This window comes from Hylobates moloch, unplaced genomic scaffold (genome assembly GCF_009828535.3).
Source record: "Hylobates moloch isolate HMO894 unplaced genomic scaffold, HMol_V3 SCAFFOLD_13, whole genome shotgun sequence".
In the NCBI taxonomy this organism is placed as follows: Eukaryota; Metazoa; Chordata; class Mammalia; order Primates; family Hylobatidae; genus Hylobates; species Hylobates moloch.
In genome coordinates, this window is record NW_026652288.1 from 102,169,111 (window position 1) to 102,186,545 (window position 17,435).

The 17,435-nt window shown below is 38.0% G+C and overlaps 1 protein-coding gene and 1 non-coding gene across 2 annotated transcripts in view; both read right to left on the minus strand.

The window, feature by feature from the left end:
• FGF12 (fibroblast growth factor 12) overlaps positions 1-12,467 on the minus strand; it is a 600,621-nt gene extending 588,154 nt beyond the window's left edge. The window contains exons 1-2 of the mRNA XM_032171917.3: positions 12,335-12,467; positions 12,030-12,172 (exon numbers count right to left, since the gene is read on the minus strand). Coding sequence (XP_032027808.1) covers positions 12,030-12,042 — 13 coding nt within the window. The 5' untranslated portion in view covers positions 12,043-12,172; positions 12,335-12,467. The remainder of the gene's footprint in view (positions 1-12,029; positions 12,173-12,334) is intronic.
• Positions 12,468-14,403: 1,936 nt separating this feature from the next.
• LOC116481369 (U1 spliceosomal RNA) lies at positions 14,404-14,565 on the minus strand. Its single transcript, XR_004251531.1, has one exon. It is a non-coding gene; the product is annotated as a U1 spliceosomal RNA (small nuclear RNA).
• Between the last annotated feature and the right edge of the window lie 2,870 nt (positions 14,566-17,435).

The following is a 17,435-nucleotide window of genomic DNA, read 5'->3' on the forward strand; positions in this document are numbered from 1 at the left end:
GAGTTCAAATGCCAACTCCTTCCTAGATGTGGAATTCCTCTCTATATTCCCAAAAGATTACATTTAGATATTTAGTGTAATAGGGGATAGTTTCAACCTTATCTTAGTCCTTGGTTCCTAGCCTATAACACCTAGCCAGAGCAATCCACACAGACAATATGATGGTAAAAGTAAATTTAATCTAAATTTTCACATGCATTGCCAGCTGTCAGTTCTTCCTAGGTTTCTCTTTATGCGTATCTTCAAAAGCTAATTTGTGAGGTGTTCTTGAGGTCAGTAACTGCGTGGTTTTTCATGTCTAGCCCCAGGAGCAAGCAATGTGCATGGCACAGACAAATGGATACGTCCAAGCATGGATCCTTGTATTAATTAATTAACCAGTGTGGTTGTGGGTAATGCTGGGCTAATTGTCTATATGTGATATCACTGACTCTTTTAAGCTATGGAATTCCCTTATGAGAATGCTATCCCTGATCCCTTATTCTGATATTTCTGAATAACCAGCAAAATACACATCTATTTCCAGATTGAATTCCCAAGTGCAAGAGAATCTTAGACTAGATTGTCTCCGCCAGGGTTTCTCAAAGATCTAGACTAGCAGCATCAACACCTTCTGGGAACTTGTAGAAAAGTAAACTCAAAAGCCCGGGCTCACCCTGGGTTCACTGAATCAGAAACCCTGGGGGTGGGGCCCAGTGATCTGGTCAGAAAGTTGTCCTTACTCTTTCTTCTGACATAAACAATGCAATGTTTCCTGGACCCAACCAATGACGTCAACATCCCTGTTAAAATAGTCAGGTTCTTTCTTCTGAAGAAATTAGATTTCACTGTAAGCCAGATAATGGGAACAAAATAGTAAAACTATGATTTAAAAAATCAGTATAGGAATCAATTGATGTCACTGCCATTCAGTTTTTATTGCATAATTTAAAACGAGTATATCTTAACTACATTGTCTTAAACTGCATACCACAGCTGCATGGCATTCTATGGTCCCAAACAGATAAAAATGAGTGAAATAAAACTAGGCAAGATGAAGAGGAATCTTAAGGATTTTAAGGAAAGAATCCAGCCCCATATAGAAGCAGAGGAAGTAGTAAGCCTAAGGGTCAAATGCGAACAACAAGAATAACAACAGTAGCAGCTGTAATTATTGAGTACTAATTTTAAGTTTGGTTCTTTGTATATATTTTCCTCTTTTGTCTCATTAACCTAGAAAGAGGGTCATTTTACAAATTAGGAAGCAAGGATACAGAAATATATCTTACCCAAGTTACAGAGACTAAAAGGTTGTTGGTTGTGTGTTTGATTTCAAGTCTTATGATCTTTCTACCACACCACTGAGCTGCCCAGGTAAGCAGCTCAATGTGAGGGTTAGAAAAAGAAGCTGCAACCTGATGCTTGATTAAGCCCCTAGGGGAGGAAGCCAACTTAAGGCACATAAGAGCAGTGTGTTCTTTCTTGAACCCACCTGGTAACAGGCAGGAAGGCCCAGTGATTCCTCAAGTCTGTATCTCATTGGCCCAGGGCTTGAGTGAGACTAAGCCTGCAGAGATTGGGTATTCTGAAGGTTAATAAAATCTGTACATACACAGTGGGACAAGTTTTTCAGTAACAAAGGAAGGTCGATTGGCTTATAAGACTGCACTAAAGTAAGCCTTAGGTGTTAAGTAGTGGTTAAGCTCACAGACTCTGAAGCCAGTCTGCAACTTACTAGCTGTGCGACCTGGGCAAATTACTTAACATCTCTATGCCTGAATTTTCTCATCCCTAAAATAGGGATGACAATAGTGCCTGCCTCATTGGGTTTTATGAGGCTTAAGTGAGTGAATATATGTAAAGTACAGTGCCTAAACATAGTAAAAGCTGCATAAGCATTATTTCAAAAGACTCAGTTCTCTTTCCAAATGTCCTTTCAATGTTTGACATGAATAAAGCATGAAAGCATGAAGAATAAAGAGCTTTTTTAAGTTTAGCTGGATCTGTTTAAGTTTATAGCTGAGCCCAACACCTATTACAATTTTTTTTCCCATAAAGCATAGAAAAAAAAATCTGCTTTATGGGAGAAAAAACTGTAATAAAATATTTGAAAAAGGATAAAAGTCCACTCATAATTCAATCATCGTTATCCAAATATTGTCACTTTTTGCATAATACAATCTACTATTTGTCAATGACCAAACAAATTTTACATTATTATAATTAGTGCATATATCCACATGTACTATTTTTATAATCACCATTATGTCATAAACACCTCTGATTATAACTCATGTTCACAAACATGTTAATGGCTGTTAGATATTTCCCTTTCTTTTATTCTTCGCATAATCAAGAAATTCAGTTTATTAACCATGAAACCCTTAGACCTTGGATAGCTTTCATCTGGTAGTAGAAAATGCTTCTTCTATCTAAAATGATCAGTAGCCAATCAAACATTGGAAGACATAGTTATTGGTTTGTAAATTGTTTGAAGGCAATGAAGGATTGAGTGCAATTGTTTTTTAGTAATATATTACTAATTGTTACTAATATAGTAACATATTACTAATTTAGTAATATATTACTAATCATTACTAATGATTGAGAACTAAAGAAAATCAAACTTCCTATCAATAATGTCAGTAAAACACTCAGCCCTTAGACTGTTTGTCATTATTCTGTTAGTCTTTCTTTCTTTTTTTTTTTTTTTTTTTTTAGCAAGAAGGTGCTGGTTAGGGCTGGCAGATTGAAGAAAACCATATCCACCAAATCAACTTCACATATGACTGTTGTATAAATAAACTCATCTTAATTGTAAAGAGGACACTTACGAGGGTGAAGAAAAGACGTTATAAAAACATAATGTACAATCTGCTAAGCAAAAATGCCTTCAAGTTTGCCAAAAGAGATAGGAGAGAACAAGCAGCTGATCATAAATCTTTAAACAGAATGTATCCACTGTAGTTCCTATATAAACCCTTCACAAATGCTGGTTCTTTCAATCCCAGAAGTGAAAAGAATCTTGCCTCTAATCCACTCTTGTTTTGTAGATGAAGAACAAGGCCAGAGAAGAAAGCCACCAGCTCAAACTGAAGATGGGGCGGGAATTAGGATTCAAATCCAGGTCTCTGGATTCCCAAGACAGGTCTTTTCCACAGGGCCACTGCAGCCATCCATCAATTTAGACATATACCTGTGACCTATGTGGTCACAATCATGCCATATACAAACTTTAGCCAAGTAGCAGTTTTTTCCTCTTAGTGCTTTCTCACTCAGAATCAAATTAATTGCTCAATAAAGTTATAAATCCAACAACTTCAGTTGCACAATTCACAGCATTAAAAAGCTAGCTCAAATCCAAACTGAGTCCTTAAAATTTGATATGGTAATTATGAGCACCCTGTTTATTTTCTATAGAAGTTAAGCCTAAAGAGGATCAAGAAAGAATACAAACAAGCTTAAAATAACAATTTCCTTGTAACAAGAAAATGCAAATCAATAATGGGCAAACCGAGTTAAAAAAAAAAAAAAAAAAGAAAGAAAGAGAGAGGTTTAGTACATTGAGGTTCATCCGTGGAATAAATAGAGGAACCAGAACCTGATCCTAGATCTTCTAGCATTTAATAGATTAGATTAGAATAATCTAAGTAGTCTGTTAGATTAATACATTAGAATATTAGTTCTATGTCATCGGGACATGCACCATGTGTATTTTATGCCTCAGTCTATCACCAGAGTATACAATGTCATAATCCCACCAGTGTGCATACTACAGTTAGAAAAGCTCAGCCTTAGAACAGCTAACAAATAGCAGATTCTAAGGAAATACTGCTTTTTGAATCAATCAACCAATGGTCTTATTTTAAAAGACTGGAACTGATTGGTCTGTGCTATTGCTTTAGTTGTTTCCCTCACGTTTATGTTACTGTTATTGAGGATCTTGCAATATTTGCATAATCGTTTGTTTTTTATGCTGATGCCAATCAAAGCCCATAGTAAAAAAGAACTCATTTCATCTCATGTTAAATTATTTGTAGGCTTGCAGATAAAGAGTGATTTACATGGAAACCTTTATCTTGATACATAGCAAATATTTCTCTTTTAAATACCAGAAGAAAGAAAGAAGTAAACCAAATTCAATTTTAAATAGTGCTAGAAATGTTGAAAATATTTTGAAATGAAGGAAAAGGCTTTAGATAAAATGTGTAAATAGTCTAATTTTAAATTTTCCAGATTTAAACAATTAGAATGATCATATAATAAATCTTATATAATAGTCTTGTTTGTAGAGTATCTAACCCCAATTTATTATAATATGTGAAAGAGACTAAGGGCCAAAAAAAAAAAAAAAAGGAAAGAAAGAAAAACAACCCAACACATTTTGAAGCAGGAAGCATATCTAGATTTTTCAGTTTCCAAGTATCTGAAAAGAAATTTCCCAAATTACCTGTGTTGAGGTTTGTTCAATCTGTTAGAGTGCTATCAGTACTGGAGGATTCGAGGAAAACCTGATTGTTTTCACGTGGGTGATAATTGTAGAAGTGAATGAGATAGGGAGAGATTGGCATTGCTGCCTCTTCCTGCCTGCTTGTTAAAGGAATCTTTGGTGCGTTTAGTTATCTTCTGAACGGCCTCTGAAAGTTTCTGGATTCTTTTTCTGCAGTCTAGTCCCTTTGGGCTGCTTCTCAGGCTAATGGCCAATCCACGAACAAGAAAGAAACAAAAACCTAACCACAGAATGGCAGCTTCCCTTTACTTCTTTCACGTAGTTTAAAGTCACACTTTCAATTATGTGTGCTTTTTCAATCATTAGTAATGGGGCTTGTTTCAGGTAAAAAGCCAGGCAGAGTATGCGCTAAAGAAAAAAGAAAAGATCTGTGAAGGGGCAACAGGTGTCCTTTGGGGGACTTCTGCCTAGGTGCCATCAGCGGCATTGCAGCAGTTAAATACCACGGCCTCCCTGGGTGGGAGTCTCACATTCCAAAGACAAAGAGACAGGGACTATTTCAAAAAGTAACTGGAGAGATGAGAAAGCTAAAATTAGAACTATTGACATAGATCCTAAAAAAATCCTACCGTGCTCTGCATGCAAGGATACTAATAAGGAGATGAGGAAGAAGATGCTGGGGAAAATGGCATGTCATCTTAGCCTCAAACTCTTGCCATCTATTTTGCATATCTATTTTCAATCCCAAGTCTGTAGTACAGAAATGAAATCTCTCTTCTACACACAACTCTCTTAACACTAACGAGGGTGATAATAAAAGAGAAGGCCCAGGCAGTAGGAGTCCTATAGTGCTCTTGATAAAGAACACATGTATGTGTTATAGTTTCCTAGTAACCATCTTGGAACTTATCGGTGGATTCATAATTAAGGACATACATCATCACCTGAGTGCTTCTTAAATATCTGAGTTGCAGGTATTACAGGATGTCCAGTGGTTCTGAGAGGTACCCCTGATTGAGACCATTGTTAGTGGCCAGAATTTACACAGTTTATGTTTTAAACCCATCCAAGGTGTAATACTTGACTCAGTATATCTCCATCCCCAAACCCATAAGATGTTATATAACTGCCTCAAAAGTAAGTCCTAGCAAAATAGAGACAAATTCAGGTGTTGGAGAAGTTACTATTAAAACTGTAGAGTAGGCCGGGCACGGTGGCTCACGCTTGTAATCCCAGCACTTTGGGAGGCCGAGGCGGGCGGATCACGAGGTCAGGAGATCGAGACCACGGTGAAACCCCGTCTCTACTAAAAATACAAAAAATTAGCCGGGCGTGGTGGCGGGCGCCTGTAGTCCCAGCTACTCGGAGAGGCTGAGGCAGGAGAATGGCGTGAACCCAGGAGGCGGAGCTTGCAGTGAGCCGAGATCGCGCCACTGCACTCCAGCCTGGGTGACAGAGCGAGACTCCGTCTCAAAAAAAAAAAAAAAAAAAAAAAACTGTAGAGTAAGCACAAAAGAAATCCCTTTTGGTAAATTGAAGTTTTTGTGGGAGTTAATGAAGATGATTTATCGAGTGTCTATGCAGTATACTTGCTGCTAAAACTACAAAAATGGCAGAGGACCAATTTCTACCATCCAGGATCTCACAGTCTAGTGTAAGAGAGACACAGCTAAAAATGATGAAAGTCAGATTATAATTCTAAAGTGTTCTAAATACTTTATTAGCATGAGTTTTATTTCATAATCATGATATTATGGTATGGCACTTGAGATGGGTATAAGAATTCTTATTTTGCAGAGAAACAGAGGTAAGACGAGTTGCCTAAGTCATTTAGTCTTTATGATCCTTTGTTTTGTTATCTATAAAATAAAGTTAAAATGCCCAATCACAGGGTTTTAAGGGAGATTTTATACATTAAAAGCCTTTTGAAAAAGTACAAAGTGTTTCACGAACGTTATTTATGGGTGTAAATATGTGACAAATCAGGAAACCCAATATTAACAGATGCAATAAACCATTATTGGTCACTCAGTAGCACAAAACACCATACCTAACAAGGTTGGTACTTCAAAAACTTAAAAGCATAAAAGAAAAAGGATAAGGGAATGGCAAGTAGCTTGACCTCCCCCAGACCTATTACTGAGGCTAACAAACCTCATAATAACCTAAGGCAAGAAACAGGTTAGGCAGGTAGCTAGTTAGGCGGAATAGCTTTTATAGTAGATACATAGCTTGAGTTTAAATGTCCTCCCACACAATAATTTTGTTTAAATAAACCAAAGGGGAAAGAAAAGGCAGGAATTATTGCTGTGGAATGTTAAGTGCCTCTTTGGAGCTCATTAATCACTGTAAGACTTTATATTCTAGCCTCCCAGATAACCTACCAGAACTCTGAAAGATGAATGGAGAAGACACACAAAATGTTAGAAATCAACAGCTCTTGATCCTGTTCATATATCCCTACATTGTAAGCTTTTAGAGGGCAAGTCAATAAACTATTTATACCTCTGTCCCCCGCATTTAATAATGTGCCTGGAACAATGTGGCAACTCAGTATTTTAAATTAAATGAACTGGACCCCCTTTAATATTTAAGAATCTTGAGACCCAAAGAGGAAAAGATTTGTCCAAATTTACACCATGAGAGGTGGAGTAAGAAACTGTATTTCCTACACTCAGTGACTATACATCATGATTTTACTGAATTATATTTTACTTATCTCACTATACTGGCTCAGTCTTTCATTATTGTTGTTGTTATTGTTTAACCACAAAATAGCTCTTCTTAAAATCACTTTCCAGTTCTGATATACTAATGACTGCATAGACATTTCCTTTCTCCGCTGCAGAGAAATGACTGTTCTATACCTTAAGTGTGTTGGTTCATGGCCCTGACTGAACTCTGATGGCTGGTGTGAAATCTAGAACAGAGAATTGAATCTTCCTTGGGAATACATGTGCAGGTCTCTCTTGAGAGAGTGGGTCAAGTTACTCCCTTCCATGTTCTGGAATCACACTGATGTTTCTGGGAGCCCTCCTGGTAGCTAAGTTTCCCACACTTCTCCCAACTTACAATCTTCTGGATCCATGAAGTTGGCCTAAAAAACTAATTAAGGCTATCCAACGCATACAACCTGAGTCCCTACTATGCAAACTAAAATATTCTACCTGAGATAGACACCTAGGTGGTTGCTGGAATGTTAAAGGCTCAGATTTTGCCCACGAGAAGGTTAATATATTAGTGAAGATAGAAGAGTGAAATTGTCAAGTTGAGATTGCATCTTAGTTTTCTTTCACATTCTTAGAAATAGGCACATTGGGTACATATCAGATGCTCAATAAATATTTGTTTAAATAAAAAGCACAAAAATTACAATGTTGATTGTAAGAAATGCAGTATGTGAGGGACAAACAAGTACTTAGGTCATAGGAATCTCAAAAAGGTTGAACAGAGAGGTATGACAATAGAAAACGATAAAGCTATATTCACTCTGTTTAGAAGTGCCTTGATTTAAGTAGTCAAATATCATCACATCGCCATGAGTTAACAGCAGACTTTGTCAGGAGCTTAAAATGAATGTAGAGAATAAATATTTAAGGATAATTGGGGGTTGAAGGTAAGTGATTGGAAGATGAGCAGCAAGGGTATTTAAAAGTAAGTTTGTTTTCTGATCTAACTATGAGGCACGCAGTTTCTTTTTCGTTTCATTTTTGTTGTTTCCAAAAACAACCAGAAGACCTAGAACATGATCACATATCCATGAGCCTTCATATTGATTAGACGGATAATATCAAATCTTCTTTACTGAGGTGCCTGGAGTGGTGTCATTCATTCTCAGGTACAATCAGTTCCCTGAGATCTACACCAGTGCTTCTTAAATGTTAAGGTGCATAGAAATGACCATTAGATTTTGCTGAAATCCAGATTCGATTTGGTAGATCTGGAGTAGGGACTGAGATTCTGCATTTCTAACAAGTTCCCAGGTGATGCAAATGCTGCTGGTCTGTGGACCACCAGTAGTAATGCCCTACATCAGTGGTTAACTCTGGCCATCCATTAGCATCACCTGGGAGCCATTTAAAAATACTTATGCCCAGATCCCACCCCAGAACCAATTAAACCCACATTATTAGGGGTAAGGCCTAAGTATCTTTACATTTGAAAAGCTCTACAGGTGTTTCTATAGGTAATATGCCAGCTTGAGGCTGGAAATCTACCTAGACAAAGAAAAATGTGATATAGGTGGGGGTTAGTGGGAGGTGAGAGTGTGTGTGTGTGTGTGTGTGTGTGTGTGTGTGTGAGAGAGAGAGAGAGAGAGAGAGGAAAGGGGAGGGGAGAATAGGGGAGAAAGGAGGGAAGAGGAAAGGAGGGCAGGGGAGGAGAGGAGAGGAGAGATAGAAAAGGAGAGGAGAAAAGAGGGGAGGGGGGAGAGGAAGGGAGGGGAGGAGGGGAAGGGAGGGAGGGGGAAGGAAGAAAGGGAGGAAGGGAAAAGGGAGGGAGGGAAGAGGGAAGGAAGGAAGGAAGGAAGGAAGGAAGGAAGGAAGGAAGGAAGGAGGAAAGGAAGGAAAAAGCCTGTTTCCTCACTCTAAATCATGCTTCTCAAACATTAATGTGCATACAAATTACCTAGGTAATTTGTTAAAATTCTAATTCTGACTCAATAGACCTGGAGTAAATATGGAGATTCTGCAGTTCTAAAAAATTTGTCTGCAAACCACATTTTGACTATCAAGAGTCTAAATCAGTGGTTTCCAAACACTGCTGTACGTAGGGACCTCTAAAGGAAACATATATGCTTTTTTCTTCCACCCCAACATTCTAACTTCATTGGTATGGGGTGCCCTCCCTGGATGAGTGTGTTCAGAAAGTATGTCAGGTGATTCCAGTGTGCAGCAAACTTTGTGAACCACTCGTCTAAATACTAAACATTTTAACTCATTTGAGAATCTCAAGCCCTTAAGATATGCAAGGCACAAATTCCGTCAGAGCTGCTCGGACTGTGTACCAACCCAAATCTTTGAAACAATGTTAACTACATGGTGCACAAAAATCGCTGACATTAGATCATGAATTGAACCTCAGGTCAATTGATTTATTTCCCTCTCTTCTTTACCCTGTATGACAGGGAGTGATGCAAAGTTGTAAATAAGGAAGCAAAAATAAATTGATCTTATTTGTAAATAGCTGAAGTTCAACTTTCTGGACACTGGACAAATGCTCTGAGAAAGGTTGTCAAATGCTAGAGGTAATGTGAAGGTTGTCAAGTGTTGGCGATGGGATTCAAGATTAAATGGGCCATTAGATCGGGGTATGGGATAGAGAACTCTTGAACCCTCAACTGAGTCATGCAATATGACTCTACCTTTAAAGAGTTTCTAATAGAAAAGTATTATATATACATACATTTGAGAATGTCTTCCTAGAATTAGATTTGAATCTGTTAGGGGAAGAAGTTTGTACACGGCAGCCTAAAACGTGAAAGATGCACCAATTAGAGTATTGCACCAATACGCATTTCTCTTAATACACTCTTTTTGGCTGGAATAAAAATTTCAAGTTAGCTACCTTCGTTAGCTGTGCCATTTGCATCAAATGTGAGAATGTGAGGCCAATGTACAAGTAATTAGCCATTCTTAATCTGATTGCCAAGCAGCTAACACACCTTCATTAAGGAAGTCCAGGAACTAACATGCAGAAAGACTTTCATCATATTTTTTTTCAGAGGCAATTAGGAGAACTCTGCAAAATGACCACAATGTTGGCCTACAGCAAAAGTCTTCATTCCCTTTGGATCAGTGCTGTGATTCACTGTATCATTGCTGTCTGGATTCACACAGAACTTCTGAACTGATTCTTTTCGGATATGTTTCTGAGATTCTTTCTCCTTTCTGAACTCAAAAGACTGAAAGAACAGCTAGAACTCTACTGTTTGCAATCTGATCATTAAACCACCTGGAACACTAAGTGACATGTAGCATGTTTTATGGGCAATGAAGGAAAATAAAAGATTACTGCCGAGAGATATAGCCTCTTTTTATGATTGAACAGGAATTAGTATATACATTGGAGGCAAAACTGTTACCAAGGACCTTTGTCAAATAACTAAATTTAGTGACCAAATACCAGGTGTCATCTAAGCAAGAAAAACTGTTTCATAGTAAAATGATACTCTTTTTCTGTTGTTAACCTTATGTCCCAGACATACTTAGTCAACTAGAATATTACAAACCTTTATGTGTTAAGGACTGGCTTTTTATTTTAAAATGGAGTATAATAGAGTTAATAATATATGCCTCAAGTATATTTATAGACATGGATTCTCTCATATGTGTACATCATTGTCAGACATGGAGATGCCCATCAATGTATCCTAAGAATAATCTGCCTGAACTGAAAATTGCCAGCTAGTCTTAATCCATGTTGATTCAGCTCTTTTTATACTATAAATGCTTGCCTAGGTTCAAATACTTTAAATCTACCAATTAAATACTTAAAATATTCTATTGAACATAGAACTGCTATCATTCAACACTCCAGTTTCATTAATCAGCCCAGAAATAGGTAACTCACCACCATTCCCTGATCCTAAGTACATTACCACAGTGACTGACATTCCTGGTTTAAAAATAAAATCTTGTTTCAAATATAGCTTCCCGAGTTCTGGGTAATGAATATAGTTTCATAAAAGTTGACATCATTTCTTCTGATTTCGCCAGAATTAAATACATCCAGTATGCCTCCTGGATATCTGACCACCATATCACTCAAGGCTCTCACCACCTGGTGGGCGTTTTAAGGAGAAGGAGAAACAGACCTGCATAGATGGGGTTAAATCCAAAAGATATCTAATCTTGTGATTAGAATAGTCGTTGTGTTTATGTGTGTTCAATATGCCATTCAGAAGTTGATTTTTACAGTTCATTTATCAGTTGGTATGCATATATTATGCAGATTTGCTTATGAGGAGAACATTAATATGTACATGTCCAGAACTAGTAAATGCATTATGCTTGGAAGCCGAGCAGTACTCCCATACACTGTTCTTCTTAGAGGTCAGTTCTAACGCATGCTGTTCCAAATAGACCCAATTTCTCTGCTGATATATATTCAAAATGCAGTAGGATGTGGTCATACACACCCAGAAATACCATCTTCATGAGGTGGGGGTGGTGAAATTCAAACATTTTTTTTTTTTAGCAATGCATTATTGGATATCAGATACAAACGTGCCTGTCAGCAATTCTAAAGCAAATGAAATAGATTTATTTGAGTCCATCCATTATACAGAAAAGATATTGCTTTACCAACACATACCTCCTCCTCCTCCATTTTGGGGGGACTCCCCCCACCTCCCCCCAAAAAACTCATCACACTTCACTACGCAACTGATGGAGTATTAAACACTGTCTTCCAAGCTGTGGGAGTTAAAAAGAAGTCGCCTTCCTGCCACACTTCCCCAGTGCTGCAATGGACATAGCATCTCCTCCTCTGTCGACCTAGTATGATGCTCACTCCCCAAGCACTGCAGTCCCCTGGCCGAGGATTGCCTTGGTCACACGCACATGCAGCGGGAAGTCCCCCGATAGGGACAACCACATACCTTTGCTCTCCATTTGGGTCCCTTTCGAGTGCTGGGAAGTTCAATGGAAGTTGGCCGGAAGATGTGGGCCCGCTTCAGATTCCCAAATCTGGGAAGCCAATCTGATGATTTCGCCCGTACTTCCTTCCTTCCCTTCAGGCTTCCTGAAAGATGGGATTTCTTAAACCTTGAAGCTGCAATCAGCCACCAAAGGACACTTAGGAGCAGCAGCAGATTGCCTCTACAGGGGATACGTTGCGACGCGCATCTGATATTGAAATGCATGCACAGTGCCCGCTCAGATTTTTTTTTTTTTTTTTTTTTACCTGGGTCTGGACGCTGCAGGCAAGAGCTGTCCTCCGAGCGTGGTGCTGCAGGTGTAGTGACAGATCATCCCACTTTGCTCTCTGGATATACAGCAGATTTGCATGGGCGCTGGCAGGCATGCGCAGGGCGTCCCCCCGCCCCTTTCACCGCCTCCCGCTCCCCCGCCCCCTTCGCCTCGCTCCCCAATACGGTCCTCAGTTATCCCAGCTGAGGAGCTGTAGCATTCGGTCACAGGGAAGCGCTGCTAAAAATAAACGCCGGACCGGATTTTCCTCTGCAAACTAGAAAATGGATTGGACTGGTACTGCGTGCATCAGGACGAATTGCTGAAGTCTAGAGGAGGCTAGTGTCTCCGGCCAGGGTATGGTTTTATTCAGAAGGCAGAGAGGAGAGATTTACGAATCGTTTTTAATGTTCACAATTTGGGTTCTCTTTCTACTTGCTGCAGTAACTTTCCAACTGTCTGCTTCCCTCTCCTCTCCCCACTGACTTCACATTGCTTGTTATATTCCTGTATGTGTTTTGTTTTGTTTTTCGAGAGTGGGGTGAGAGTAGTTATGGAGCTGTCAAAGGTTAATATTCTCTCGCTTCTTTGTTACTCAAACTCGGTGTTTTCCTGCCTGCCTCCACCTCAAAACTGTTCCATGAGCAGGCTCCAAGGCTTCTAAAGTTCTTCAGAAAAGCCACTGAGGATATTTTGAGGTGCTCTTTTTAGCTTTTTTCCAACAACCTGCAAGAAGTCCCCAAAGGTGGGGAGGCGCCTTGTTGATAATAAGTACTTACAAACGCAATACCTAATCATTTTTGTGAAGTTGCAGGGATAGAGTATTTTTCTTGTACAGAGCTCTAGAGGAAGATGCAAAACCAAAAATCTCTTGAAGTGCTACTTTCATATCAAAATATTTCTAAAGCCCACACTGTATTTCGTTTATATGCAAAATGTTTAACAGGAAAAATTGTGCTGTTTTTACTACCTTTCTTTTCAACAGTCCAGATTTTCCTGAGGTGATCATCTCTCCTTGAGAATAATAATCTTATTCTCCAGAAGTCCAGAAAACTGTTATCTGAAATGGTTAAGGAAGGAGATGGGCAGATTAGTCACATACTCTAGTTCACAAAAGATCCTTCCACAGTAGGCTTCTAGTCCCAATTTTCAAAACACTGAAATATAATAAAATGTACTCCCAACAAGAAACCTGGAGTTATATCTAATTTAATCTTTTTCTGGTGATTCAGAGGGCATCCTTTGATTTTTCCAATGCCTTAGGGCCATGATTACAGATATTAACCATGGATGGTTCAGCCAGACATGGACATTATTAGTGGAGGACTCCCACTAATGAACTGCTGTGGGTCAGCAATGCCTGGATCCATTCAGCATTTAGGAGTATCGGATTGCAGAGGCCACAACCTAGGGCCTACTAATTTTTAGGTTCTCCAATTGTATGCCAAAGTACATGTTCGGAAGAATCACAAAACTCAGGATTTCTTTTCAATGTTGGATAGGCTTAGAAAGTAGGCTAAAGGTGGGAGTAGTGTTGCTTCTTAAGAACAATAGCCTATTTCACTGAGATAAATAATTTCTGCTCTTAATACTGCACTCCGTTACATGTTCATTCCTTCTCAAAAGTTTTAGAATAGGAGATATCTTTAGAATGCATCTCTATGTACTCTTCATATTTATTCTTTTACAGATGGAGAAACTAAAGGCAGGGGAGGAGTGGCACTTGATAAGAGTCACATGGTGAACCAGATCTGGGCTCAGAACCTAAGTGTCATACCTCAAAGGCAGAGGCAAGCCATCTAGTCCAGAACGATTTTTCATATAACTGCCTTCCCATTATCTACAGTGAATAAGAACAGGGAGAACCTTCTAGTTCATAAATTATCATTATTTTTATTCATAATTTTAAGAACCCAGCTGCTTTATTAAATAGAAAGCAAATCAAATTTAATGCAAAATTTGTGGTCTGACATTCAAGATCTTTCCATTCTTCTCCAAGCTTAACTTCTAGACAACAATTGCTATTATCCTAAACAAACCTCAAGATTTTCCTTTTTTTTAAACCAGGGGAAAGTGGGATCACAGACCCCTACTACCACAAATTATGCAGTCTAGTTTCCCACATGTGGGGAAATTGCAGGGGTCAGCACATCTGGAGTGCAATGGATAAGCCTTGACTGGGAAAACCACCTTCTTGATCATGATAGCTCCTCTGTCAAGATTTTTCTTACCTTTGCTTACATAGTCATTGCTGGAATATCTTGACCTCATCAAACCACTACCTACCACAAGTATCTGCAAATTCAAATCTTATATTTTCCTCTAGATCCATCTCCTTCTTACAGTCTTCCCTGATAGTCTGAAAATATTCTCTACCAAGAACACTGATGATCCGCTCACTAATGATTCCAAAACTGATGATTTACTTCTCTGCCATCACTATTTTTTATTCTGTATCAGAATGATTTATGTATATGTCTTGTTCCTTTTCCCACTCTTAGTTTTTAAATGGCCTCCTTTGTCTTCAGTGTAGTCTAGAGTATCCTGAACACAGGAAACAATAACAATGTTTCCTGAATTAATAACATTTAGCAGACATGTTTCTGTGTACTTTACTATGTGACATTAACTACAATCACCGTGATAACAACATGATGATAATATTGACCTAACATTGCTCAGAGCTTACTGTGTGCCAGGCACTAAAAGGATTCTAAATGTTTAATAAATATTATCTTTATTCATTAAATAAGCTATATGAACATGCGAATGGCCAATAAATATATGAAAAAAATGTTCAGCATCGCCAATCATCAGAGAAATGCATATTAAAACCACAAAGAGATATCATTTCATCCCAGTTAGGATGGCTATTATCAAAAGACAAAGAAAATAAAGCACATGCTAGTGAGGAAGCAGACAGAAGGGAATTCTTATGCACTGTTGGTGGGAATGTGAACTAGTACAGTCACTATGGAGAACAGTATTGAGTTTTCTAAAAAAAAAAAAAAAAAAAAAAATAGAACTACCATATGATCTAGCAATCCCACTGCTGGGAATTTATCCAAAAGAAAGGGAATCAGTATATCAAAGAGATACCTGCACCCACATGTTTATTGCAGCACTATTACAATAGTCAAAATATGGAATCAACTTAGGTGTCCAACAACAAATGAATGCATAAAGAAAATGGGGTACATATACACAATAAAATATTATTCAGCCATAAAAAAGAATGGAATCCTGTCGTTTGCAGCAACATAGATGAAACTGAAGGACATTATGTTTGATGAAATAAGCCTAAGAAACAGAAAGTTAAACACCACATGTTCTCACTCATATGTGTAAGATAAAAGAAAAAGTAGATTTCATAGAAGTAAAAAGTAGAACAAAGGATAGGAGGAGGTGGGAAGGGTAGGGGGAAGGAGGGAGAGATTTGTAAAAGAATACAATATTATAGCTAGGTGGGAGGAATAAGTTCTAGTGTTCTATACCACTGTAATATGGTTATAGTTAATAATAATATTTTACATAGTTTAAAATCAGCAGATGGAGGATATTGAAGTTTCCCAACACAAAGAAATGATCAATATTTGAGATGATGAATATAATAATTACCTTGATCTGATCACTTATATGTATTGAAACGTCACTGTTTACCCCACGAATATGTACAATTATTATTTGTCAATTTAAGAAATAAAACAAAATGTTATGAGGTTAGTACTATTATGATCTCTATTTTAAAGATAAACAACCTGGAGCACAGAGAGGTTAAAGTATGAATAAAACATGATCTCTGCCGTACAGAAGCATAAAGTCTATTGAAGATGATAGAAACATAAATGATTTTAAAAGCTATCGTAAGGTATAAGACAGGTTGTCACAGGTGGAGTAGGAGGTGCAGAAGAGTTGGCAGTCAGCCAGCCTAAGGGTTTTAAGAAAGTTTCCCGGAGGAGACATATATAGAGATAGTTCTTGAAGTCTGAGCTCCACAGGGTTGGGGTATGAGTGTGGGGCAGGGACCATGTGAGAGTGCTAAAGTACTTTTGGACGTAAGAAGTTATTATCATTTTCCAGGTTTCTCTACCAGATGTGAATCTCCAGTGTGAAAGAGGAAAGTGGAAGCGGCAGAGAAATGCTTAGTATTGGTCTGGGACCAGAGCTACAAAACTCCAGAGTATCTGGGAGAGATCATATCTCTTTATCTCACCTAAGTTTTCTACCATACATTTGAATAGAGAGACAGCAGAGCATAGTGAAAAAAATAGATTCTGGAACCAGACAGACGTGGGCTCAAATACAGTTTGCTTATTATTATTGACTGTACCATCTTGGGCAATTAATCCATTTGGGTCCTATTTTTTTAATCTGGAAAAGTAAGTAATATCTTCTTGTAGGCAGAGCTGTTGTAAGGACTGACCATAATACTTATAAAAGTGTCTAAAATACTGGTCACTCAATAAATTGTACTCACTATTATACATAGGGTCTTGGATCCATCTAGGCTATAAGGATTAGAGCTGGAATCCCTGAAGGTCCCCTCCTTTTTAATAAGAAAAGGGTCTAATCCCCCCATCCCAAAATGGAAGAGGATTTAAAGGAAGAATTGCTTCATAAAATGTTGATGAAACGTAATTTGATCTAGTTATGATGAACTCACTTAATGATAATCCTGGAATAGGGGAAATAGACTAGTATCCTGGCAATTTGCTATTTCAAAATGCCAAGAACTAGGTGAGACTGGGTTTCCTGTATTTGGGGTGAATGTGCATTCTGGTTTTCCCAAAATGTTCCCTTTTTATACTCATTGTCACAACATACTTTTAAAGAATGCCCCCTTTGCCCATCAAAAACAGTTCTGGCTTAAACAATAAATTATATGACCATATACCTTTAGTTCCTACTAGAATGTACAGAAATAATATAAATAATTGAAATTAATTAACAGCAATACATTACATTATAACTATTTTTAAAGCCTTGTTAAAATGCCAAACCAACTACCAGCCAGCATACAATTTTCCCATATACTCATGCTGTTTGTCCAGAAGTGCTGAATGTAAATTGAGAGAAATGTGTTACCATTTATTTGT